The 10,096-nt window shown below is 40.0% G+C and overlaps 2 protein-coding genes across 2 annotated transcripts; one reads left to right on the forward strand and one right to left on the reverse strand.

Moving 5' to 3' along the window:
- The first annotated feature begins 785 nt into the window (after nucleotides 1-785).
- On the forward strand, nucleotides 786-4,866 carry LOC101315129. The gene is made up of 8 exons (XM_004294977.1): nucleotides 786-1,303; nucleotides 2,591-3,088; nucleotides 3,294-3,456; nucleotides 3,633-3,927; nucleotides 4,056-4,128; nucleotides 4,213-4,303; nucleotides 4,459-4,538; nucleotides 4,649-4,866. The coding sequence occupies exons 1-8, from the start codon at nucleotides 1,217-1,219 to the stop codon at nucleotides 4,793-4,795; spliced, it is 1,434 nt and encodes a 477-aa protein (XP_004295025.1). The 5' UTR covers nucleotides 786-1,216; the 3' UTR covers nucleotides 4,796-4,866.
- A 3,291-nt stretch (nucleotides 4,867-8,157) lies between these two features.
- Nucleotides 8,158-9,282, reverse strand: LOC101298006 (F-box protein At5g07610-like). The gene has a single exon (XM_004296160.1). It carries the CDS (start codon nucleotides 9,280-9,282, stop codon nucleotides 8,158-8,160), a length of 1,125 nt encoding a protein of 374 aa, XP_004296208.1.
- Nucleotides 9,283-10,096: the final 814 nt, after the last annotated feature.

Raw genomic sequence — 10,096 nt, forward strand, 5'->3', positions numbered from 1 at the left:
ACCATCGGCATATCAGCGCGCGGCACAAGGGGGAGTGTTCTAGGATATTCTCTATGTGTGCCTTGGCCTTATGCCAATAGGATATGTAGTTAAACTAGATCTATGTATTCATATCCTTACCATATTGATATTGTGTAATTCCCTATATAAAGGGCTCCTATCAATGAATAAGATGATTCTCTTGCTATCTATTTGTCTCTACACTTTATTCTTCATCACATTTGAGTTTGTTTAACTGATAAAAAAAATTCTTATATCACGGAATCAAATTAAGTTGAGGTTGATGATTGTATTACCCTCTGGTTTTACCAAATGCAAACTGCAAACTCGAAAAAACTAACTAAACACTAGCACATACTCAAATATGACAAAAGAAAAAACTATAGGAATAAATTTGAGGTTGAATAAAAAGTTTGACAAGAACAACTTTAAAGTTGAGTTTGGATCCAATCTGTTCACGAAATAGTGACAGGAGATAAAAAAGAAAACTGCTGAAACGGAAAGCAGGAATTGGAAGGATATTTGAGCTGGCTTTAATGGTTTGATGCGTATCGGTAACCAGTAGTCAAGTACAACCTTAACAGGTAGAAGTTATTGTTTTGTCCTTCCTTAAATAACACCAAAATGATGACTCAAAATCTCGCGAGATACTGAGACGACAAATCGAGGAAGCAAAGGGAACCTAGAAAACGATTATGGGCGCTTAACATGCTAATACTTGATCAGGGAAGGAGGCATTGTCTAATCTCTTTTGTTATGTTAGGAACCAAAGGCTCTTCCGTAAGTTCATATCGATTTAATCTCTGCTTCGGGTTTCTGACTAAGTATTATTTATTTAATCTAAGCTAAAGCTAAAGAATTGACCAGATTCCAGGCGCACTATGAGAATGGATTAGTGAGTGTTGTTGTTGGAGTGGTGTGGCAGTGAGCAGTAGGCTCTCACAGTTAGTCACTCAGTCCCTACCACCTTTTGCCATAAATGAATTGAAGCAGCTGCTGCTGCTCCAAGCATCTTCCTTTCATTTCAACTCCCTTATTTACTTCTCTTCCCTCTCTCCCACATCTCTCCCACCTCTCCCATTCCCATGATATAACACTCTCTCTCTCTAAGTTTGCTGGGGTTGGATATATCATATATGGTTGGAGTTGCTCCCTGAAGAGTTTTGTGTTCTGGGTTTTGATTGTTTTGGGTTGATATTGGTGTTGTGTTGAGGGAATGGCAACTGAGGAAAAGCACGTGGGTGAGGGGAATCATGAGAATTCAAGCCAAGGGGCACTTGTTGCTTCTCCAGTTCATCAAAAGGTACCATCTTTCTGCTGTAACAGCTTTCCTTTTCTTATGATCAGTTATTGTGTGTTTTATTGTTCCTGGTTCTTCCTCTCTGTTTTTTTTTCAATCAGAAGGAAAAGGGTGGTATGGACGTATGGTTTATTTGAAAATATTTATTCCTAGTTTTCTCTGATTAATGAATATTGACCTCTCTAACTCTCTTGGGTTCTACTTTATGATTCTTGTATGCTTCTGGGTTTTGGGTCTTTGACTACTGCTACATATGTAAAATCACTTCCATTTCATGATTCTCATGCAATCACTCTCATTGCGATCATTGGCTTGGTTGTCTGTGAATTATTATTTTTCCACAAACTTTTATAAATCATGGACAAAACTTCAAACCTATACTGTAATGACTAATCAATTCGTCAGATGTGTAATGTTTGTCAGCAGATCAAAGATTATTACTTTTTTTTTTTTCTTTCTCTCTGTTCTCTCTGTTTTTCTAGTTTTCAACAAATTCAGTGATGAAATTAGTACTTCTGTACGAGAACGTCTCATAGAGTTATGTCTCCTGCTTCTTACGTTTATAAGGCTTGTATAATCTTTGTACACATGATTAATTAATTCATTGCCAAAAAGATAAGACATGATTTATTGATTCGGCGAACACAATCATATGCACTGACATTAGAATATTAAACACATGAGACCAACAACCAGTATCAGCATTCAAGTGTTTAAATGAAATGTGAAATTTTGTTTCATCTGGATGAAATTCAGTAATTCACTGCCACAGAAATTTGCATGATAAGGCTTTAATACTATTATATCATCGTGCAACAGTGCAACAATGCAAAAGAAATTGAATTACAACTCAGGAATCAGTATGCAAATGAAAATATGCCAGAGACCTGTCTTGTAATGCAGAAAATAGTTGATCAAGTGCCTTAAGTCTCATGGATTTACAGGGTTTCCTCTTCCCCTGATTGTTCTATTTACATGAAGAATGTGTGGAAAATGGTTTAGACTAGTGGATACCACTTGTAGTTTTGAAGCCAGCTCTGTGAGTTGCGCTTTGATTTGAGTGGTATATTTGTACCCTTCTCCGCCAAGTTGGAGAATGGCATGGTTCATGTCCCTTCAGGATAGTTTTCTCTCTCTGAGCTGCTTATTTGAGATTTATGATCTGATTAAATTGCTGAAAACTTGAAAGAAAAAACTTAGATTGGTTGGCAACTAAATGGAACTGTAGAATGCCATATCTAAACCTACTTTACATCCTATTCAATTCATGCTATATCCTTTTGTTTTTAGGTTGAAGAATCAGTAGGAATAATTCAAGTAACACCTCAAGTTCATCCATGGAAGCGACAAAATCTTCACCTGGAGATACCCTCAAGAACAGAAGAAGATGGAGTTCAGGATTTTGTTGCAATAAAGATGCCTCCAACACCAAGTCCCACCCCTAGGAAAGTAAATTTTAATCTTACTCCAGGATCAAGTGATGCAAGAACTAGTGGATCTCCAGGCCCCTCTTCATCCAAAGGAAAATCTTGTAAAAGATCTCTTTTTCCGAAACTAAGCTTCAAGAATCGAAGTTCCTCAGATGTAGAGAAGGCTGTCAACCCAGCTTCAGAAGGTTCACCTGCAGGGCCACCACGGGAAAAGCCTTCCATATCAAGGTCAATGTCCCTTACCAAGCTATTCACTCCGCGGATAAAGAGAACATCATCTCTACCTGTAACTCCTATTGCATCTTCACTCCCAGACTCTACACATGGTGGAAGTGTTGGTGGCTCTCTAAATTCAGCAGTAGGTTCCTTGCATTATTTCTCCAGATTCTCAAGTCTCATCTAGTTGATCAACCCATCACCATGTGAATGCTAACTAGGTTATATGATAGTGACCTAAGGATCTTATTCAATTTTTTGTCTAACTGTTACCGTCTCAGCCATGCTCTTATATACAAATAGGAGTTATTTTGTTTTGAGAGGATACTTTCCTTTATATTTTTCAGAGAAAAGGAGCTCGACAGATAGCTCGCTCACTTTCAGTTCCAATCAACCCTAAAGAGAAGGTTGCCTTAAGGAGGATGGATTCCTTTTTCCGTGTAATTCCTTCCACTCCTCGGGTGAAGGAAGGGGATGCAATATTGATTACTTCCCCAAAAGCGGATGCTGGTAACTTTCTTGCCTTAGTTGTTTCATGAATTGCTTATACTGATTGTAATTTACTATTAATAGCTCTCTAGATTCTGAGTTTGTTGGGTAACAAGTTTCCCCTTCCTATCATAACCTACGTATGTCCAAAATCTGCTACTTTAGAGTAACAGCAGTCTTACTGTTATGATGGTCAGGAAATGATGATGACAATGGTGAAGACATATCTGAAGAAGAGGCTGTCTGCAGAATTTGTCTAGTTGAACTTTGTGAAGGGGGTGAGACCCTCAAAATGGAATGCAGTTGCAAAGGTGAACTTGCTCTGGCCCATCAGGAATGTGCTGTAAAATGGTTTAGTATCAAAGGTAACAAGACCTGTGATGTATGCAAGCAAGAGGTTCTAAACCTGCCTGTCACTCTATTACGAATACAAAGTGTTCGAGCTCGAAATACTGGAAGTACATTTCTGCAGGAAGATGCTAACGGTTACAGGCAAGTGTTAAATAGGCAGTAAAAGTTAGTAGCTGGGAGATTTTGTACTTGTTTTTCTATAATATATGCTTGTTTATTTATCCCAGAGACACTTACCTTGCTAATATTTTCAATTAATTTCTTTCCAGGGTTTGGCAGGAAGTGCCTGTGCTTGTCATTGTTAGCATGCTTGCCTACTTTTGTTTTCTTGAACAGCTACTGGTAAGATTAGAAATCCAAAGTCTAAACTACAGAACAGTCAATTTTATTGTACTTGATCCCATGGTGATATATGTTCATCTACAGGTTGAGAAAATGGGTACGGGTGCAATTGCTGTCTCTCTTCCATTTTCTTGTGTACTGGGACTCCTTTCATCAATGACCTCATCAACCATGGGTAGGCTAGAAATCTTCAGTAAATCTTTGTAAACTTTTCTAGTTGTTGCAAGGATAAACAGTGGGAACTCGTCCTAGTTTTTGTTAGTTAAGATTTAAGATACAAATCCTAGATTTTTGATTTGCTACACTAACTGTTGGATCTTTTGTGTTTAGTCAAAAGAAGATTTGTCTGGGTCTATGCGTCGGTTCAGTTTGCTCTGGTGGTTTTATTTGCACATATATTTTACTCGTTGGTAAGATGCTCTCCTCAACATGTCATCTTTCATTTGTTCATCAAATATGGTGGTTTTATTACATATCGAAAATATTGTGTATAAATGCTTGCATTATGTTGTGGCTTCAGGTCCGGGTGCAAGCAGTTCTTTGCATTCTCCTGGCAACATTTGCCGGACTGGGTGTTGCGATGAGTGGGAGTTCCATAATTGTCGAGGTCTTGAGATGGAGAAGAAGATGGCAGAGTCGCTCCGAGCAAAGCCATAGCCAATCCTAAAGTGTTATCAGCATCTGCTGAACTAGAAAATGCAGGCACTTTGATTCATACCCAATTACCCATCAATGCTTGATATCATTATAATTAAAGGTTGTGATGAGAAATTTGATGGTTTTGTAATATGTTCAGGAATTTTGTTTCTTTTCCCCATTCTTGATATTGTATAGGCTTCCAAAAGATTGTACCATCTTCATTCTTCCCACCATTATTCCCTAGTGAGGTTCTAGAGCCGTTTTATTTGATGTTGTAAACTTAAGTCGCAGAGCCCTCTACGAAACCCATGAATCCGACTACGAATCCCTAGCTTTTGAAACGCTGAGGCACAACATTCAGGAGACTACAGTCTTCTTTTAGAAACAAACCTTTTAGTCACTTACAACTTGCAAGTTAACAACTATTAAACCAGCACCATTACTTAACACAAAAGCTGTTCATACAAGGCGTATTCCTTTTTCTTCAGCCCGTGGCGGCCAAGCCTAAAGCGATCTTGTACCTTGAATTCCATTGCAGTCTTTCTCTACGGCCATGCAGGTGCTCGTCAAGGCTGCCATTAGGCATGTATTCGTAAACAACCAAGCACTCATTGCGCGCATGATCATGACACCATCCAATGAATTGCACCAGATTTCGATGGTGCAAGGGGCTTAATATTTTGACTTCATTCATGAAGATTTCCTTGTAGCGCTGATCAGTTCCTGTGCTGATCTTCTTGATAGCTACTTCACGGTCCAGACCTTGTAGCATTCCTCTATAAACTTGACCAGACGCACCTCCACCTAGCCTTCTATCCCGTGCGAAATCATTGGTGGCAGCATGCAATTCTTCGGGGCTAAACTGCTTTGGTAAGGCTTCTCTTAAGGTCAGTACTAATTACGCCATTGTTCTTCTTTCGCTTCCTTGCCACCAAACAATGATTTTCTCAACAATATATAGAGAAAATAACACCAAGTACTCCAAGCAGAAAAACAGATAAAGTGGCTGCAGCCACCTTAATGAAGAATTTCTATTGTTTTTGCCACTTGAATCCAAATCTGACTTGAATCCCCATGAGTATATAACATGGCGCTCAGTAAAAAACCAGTACCAGATGAAAAGCCAACTGTAACATACGCGGGGGAGAACCTTTCGTAGGTCAATCAAGTACGAAATAAAAGAATCATTCCCCTCGTATGTCCAGAGCACACTGAAATTGTGGGTCGCAGCTTCGTATGATATCTGGACATTGCCAATCTTACCACTGTGAAGTCTAGGATCCCAGCTGGAATGAACAACTGAGGAGATGGTGTTGATATTGATGCCAACGTGCGTCTCTGGTGGATCCCATTCTGGATTTGCGAAGGTGTCAAACTCGACTGCGACAAGTTGGTTTTGGTAGCCTGCATAACGAATGGTGGTGTTGAACAATCCAAGATCACCAGCGGCGGAGTTAGGTGGAATGGGATAGTGAAGAGGAGGAAGAAATAAGGCAAAACCATCACCGAACATGGACTTGTTAAGAGTGTCTACTGTAAAAGTGAAATTAGTAGTGAAGTTTGCAGCCTTGGAAGAGTCCCACAAGTGCAGAGGCTGTGCACAAGTAACCCGGCCAGTTTTGAATCCTTCCCCGATGGTGTTGAGCTCGATTGCGCCAGATGTAGTAGGCACGGCTTCACCTTCATACAGTATGTCCTTCACACCTGGATCGAAACGATTGATGTTGAAGGAAAGTGGATGGGCGCGGACAAGGGAAAGTTCAATATAAATCAAGACACTGATAAAGCAGCAATGTCTCGACTGCTGACTGCCAAGAGTTGCGAGCCAGCTGCTCAGAGACATTGCTATATGTGAGCCTTGTTAGGACGCATGCAGCGATCACAGCATATATATACATGTTTATGTATGCAATTTTATCCTATACGGCAACGACAGATACCAGAATCATGCCAAAAGGGGATGCAATCCCAAGGATGCATATTAAAAGTTAATTTAAGACTTTGTTTGACTACGTACTCGTTTGTCTGGGGAGAAGTCGATGTGCTTGGTTAGAGTCTAGCAATCTCTCTATCATCGTAGATGAGTGGGATAATTACAAAAAGAAATAAAAACACTCCAGCAAGAAAAATACCAAAACAGATCCATGCAAATGGTAAATTTGTAATGAGTGGTTCAATTGATAGTTTGATACATCCTAAAACTTTATTGTTTGCCCTTATTCTTTCTACATCCAACCCCCAACCAACAAGTTGTAGAAGATTTTTTATTTTTATTTTTTTTGAGCTCTTCCTGTTTTAGAAGAGTGTTATAACACCTTGTTATCGTGAGCCTTTTGGCCTTCAGTATGTGGTGTTAGTTTCATTTCAATTTCCTTATGTTTTGGTTTATTGATTGTTATAGTTTAGGACTTTAGGGTATGGTAGTTGTACTTAGCAGAATTGTTCTCATACTTGATCTGTTCTATTTTATTCCTCTCCCCCGAAACCTGCTTCGTATGTCCTTTTATTATGTGATATAACAAATTCAGCTGCCTCCATGGCTCTTATGCTTGAAGTGCTAATTTAAATTGTATAAAACACTCTTCAATTGTATGGAGACAATAATGTAGAAATTGATTCTCCTTAGTTTTGATTTACAAGCATGACATCTTTATAGTAGACTATAACTAGCTTGCATATAATTACAATATCCCTATAATTAGCCTAACAGCTATTGTAGAGTACTACACGATCCACATGATTAGCATAACAGCTATTCTAAAGTACTACACATAAATGGACTTCATTTGAGGAAGATGATTAGATATTTAATGGAGAAGATAGATTCTTGTTAATAAATAATGTCACATACAAATTACACATGCTTCCTATTCTAATCCTATATAAAAGAGCACTACACATGATTTGTAATCAAGATGGAACTCCAAATCAGAGATGGCAAACTGATCCCTGATACTTCAGTTTTATTCTTCAGTTTACAAGATGTGACCTTTGCAGTATGTGTATTGTGTAATTCTATCTTTCTTTTTAGCGAACAAGAGGATGGGAGAATAATGCATACCTAGTTTAAAATTGCAGGACACAATTTTCTGCTTCACAAAAAAAAAGTCCAGCTATACATGGACTACATTCAGCAACTCAACTTGGCCGGTCAAAAATCGAATCTAAAGTACCAAAACATGCACAAATAACTTAAAACCACCCATCCATCCCAACCAAGACTTGTTGCACCCTTTTACACACAACACATAACTAGTCCACATATAAGTTCAAGATACCATTAGATTGATGTCAAATGCATAGGCAAATATAAGTAGCCGATACCAAACATTCTTAGTTTTCATAAGTAAAAGCTGAACAGAAAAAAGAGATGGAAGATACAACTACCACTTACACACAAGCCAGAGTCTCCATATATGGATAAGCATCTCTCCATCCAACTAGCGAAGGTGTGTTCAGGTTACAGTGCGTCTTGAACCTCTTATCCCTGGTGTTAAAGGAGACGACCTTATGACCAATGTGCAGCAAAAGGACTGGATCTTGTTCCTCATTTTCCTCCACATCAAGAAACAAAAATGGACAACACATTGGGCGAGTAGAAGAAGGAAATGCAGGTCTCACTCGACTAAGATCAACCTGGTACTTAAGAAACCAACCAGAGTAGTCCTTCCCCATCTCCAGCACACCAAGCTGGTTTAGATCACTCCCATCCACTTCAATAAGATGCAAACGGCCACCAGACTCCCCAAAACATGAGTATTCACAATCCGAAAATGGGTGACCAATAATTCCATCCACCACTCCATAATGCCCTTCATCTATGTCGTAGTGAACCAACCAACAAAACGTGCTCAGCCAATTAATCCTCCCATTGCAGTATACACAGGGTAAGAACTTCTGCGACGAAGGGAACCACATAACAGTAGACTCACAGGTCCTCCAGGTTCGAGTCCGAGACGAGTATATCTCAATCCCAATGTTTCGAAGCGTGGAATGAACGGCACGGGACCCCGAAACGGAAACCAGCTTAAAATGAGGAGATTTGGAAGGGTCAAAAGCCAAAGCAAGACTCAAGAGGGTACATGGCGTTTTAGGAAGAGCAATTTCAGAGAATCGGCTAGTTGTGGGATTGACGACATAGAATTTGGTAGGGACTGAGAGGCCATCAGTACAGAGGAGCAAGCCATTGCAGGACTGGAGGATCTTGAGGTTTTTTGGGTCAGGGATGAAACTGAGAGGCGTGGGTGGGTTTGGGTTAGGGAGGAGGGAGATGAAGTGGGGGTGTGTTGCGGCGGTTGGGCTGAAGAAGAAGGCGGAGGGGAATTTAGGGTTAGGGTTGAGGAGGGTGTGGGAGTGGCAGAATTGGGGGTCGGAGATGAGAGAGAGCCAGAGTTTAGAGACGCATTTGAAGCGGATGAGTGGTTTGGCTGGTATCCAAAGGAGGAGCTGTTTGAGGAGGTCTTCGTTGTTACCTATTGTTTCTGCTGCTGCTGCTGAGAGTGAGAGACTCTGCATTTTCCGACACGAGTGAGGGAGTGTCTCAGTGGGAGGGAGTGCAGTCGGTGTCTCGGTGAATCAAGTTTTTGTTTTTTAAGTTCAAACTGAGCTACTGACACAGTCTCCGATATGTAGTTGGAAAGTAGTCCAACTAGTTCTACACCAATTGAATATCTTTTTCTTGAAAAAAGAGTTTTTATTTTTGATTTTTTTTATATTTTTTATAAAACAGGTTACTAACATAAAAAAACTCTAAGCCTCTAACAGTACACATGAACTATTTTTAGGCCGACACAATCCTGGTAGTACTAATATTTTGGTGAAACAATGTCAAACTTAACAAGTTAATTTCATCGCTCATAAGCTAGAAAAAAGATGCACTCTCTCTTTTGCAACTCTCTCTAGCTTGGGGGTTCTTGGCGGCAGAACGAGAACGGCACTCAGGGTGGCCTCTTTGGCTTTCTCTCGAAGTTATATTAAGGGTAGTGGGATTGGCTTTGCTCGTCAACCATCTCTGGCATGGAGAAGTTTCGGCTTCTCCTTTTAGTTTGTGGTGTCGTCTTCGGGGCCATGGTTGTGTTCCAGTCGGCTTTTATTCGGGATGAAATGGTATGTGTGGGTAGCCACGCTGACGGGAGAGAAGGTGGTTGATGTGTGGTGATGGATTTCTGATTTGGATTGGGCAGAGCAAGCAATGTCGTTGTTGGTGGCCATGTTGGAAGGTGGATCTCGAGTCCTTTGCTATGATTTCCATCCGGATCTAAGTTATGTGTTTCTGTTTTCGGGTGGTTTTATTGACGATGACGATTGTGGTTGGGATGTTGATAGCTTG

This window comes from Fragaria vesca, linkage group LG3 (genome assembly GCF_000184155.1).
Source record: "Fragaria vesca subsp. vesca linkage group LG3, FraVesHawaii_1.0, whole genome shotgun sequence".
In the NCBI taxonomy this organism is placed as follows: Eukaryota; Viridiplantae; Streptophyta; class Magnoliopsida; order Rosales; family Rosaceae; genus Fragaria; species Fragaria vesca.

What these genes read in the sequence shown, in the direction of transcription:
- LOC101315129 (XM_004294977.1), top strand. Translation starts at nt 1,217, where the DNA reads ATGGCAACTGAGGAAAAGCACGTGGGTGAGGGGAATCATGAGAATTCA. An exon ending in GTGGCTCTCTAAATTCAGCA is followed by an intron (nt 3,089 to 3,293) that starts GTAGGTTCCTTG and finishes TATATTTTTCAG; the next exon opens with AGAAAAGGAGCTCGACAGAT. An exon ending in CACATATATTTTACTCGTTG is followed by an intron (nt 4,539 to 4,648) that starts GTAAGATGCTCT and finishes TTGTGGCTTCAG; the next exon opens with GTCCGGGTGCAAGCAGTTCT.
- LOC101298006 (XM_004296160.1), bottom strand. Translation starts at nt 9,282, where the DNA reads ATGCAGAGTCTCTCACTCTCAGCAGCAGCAGCAGAAACAATAGGTAAC.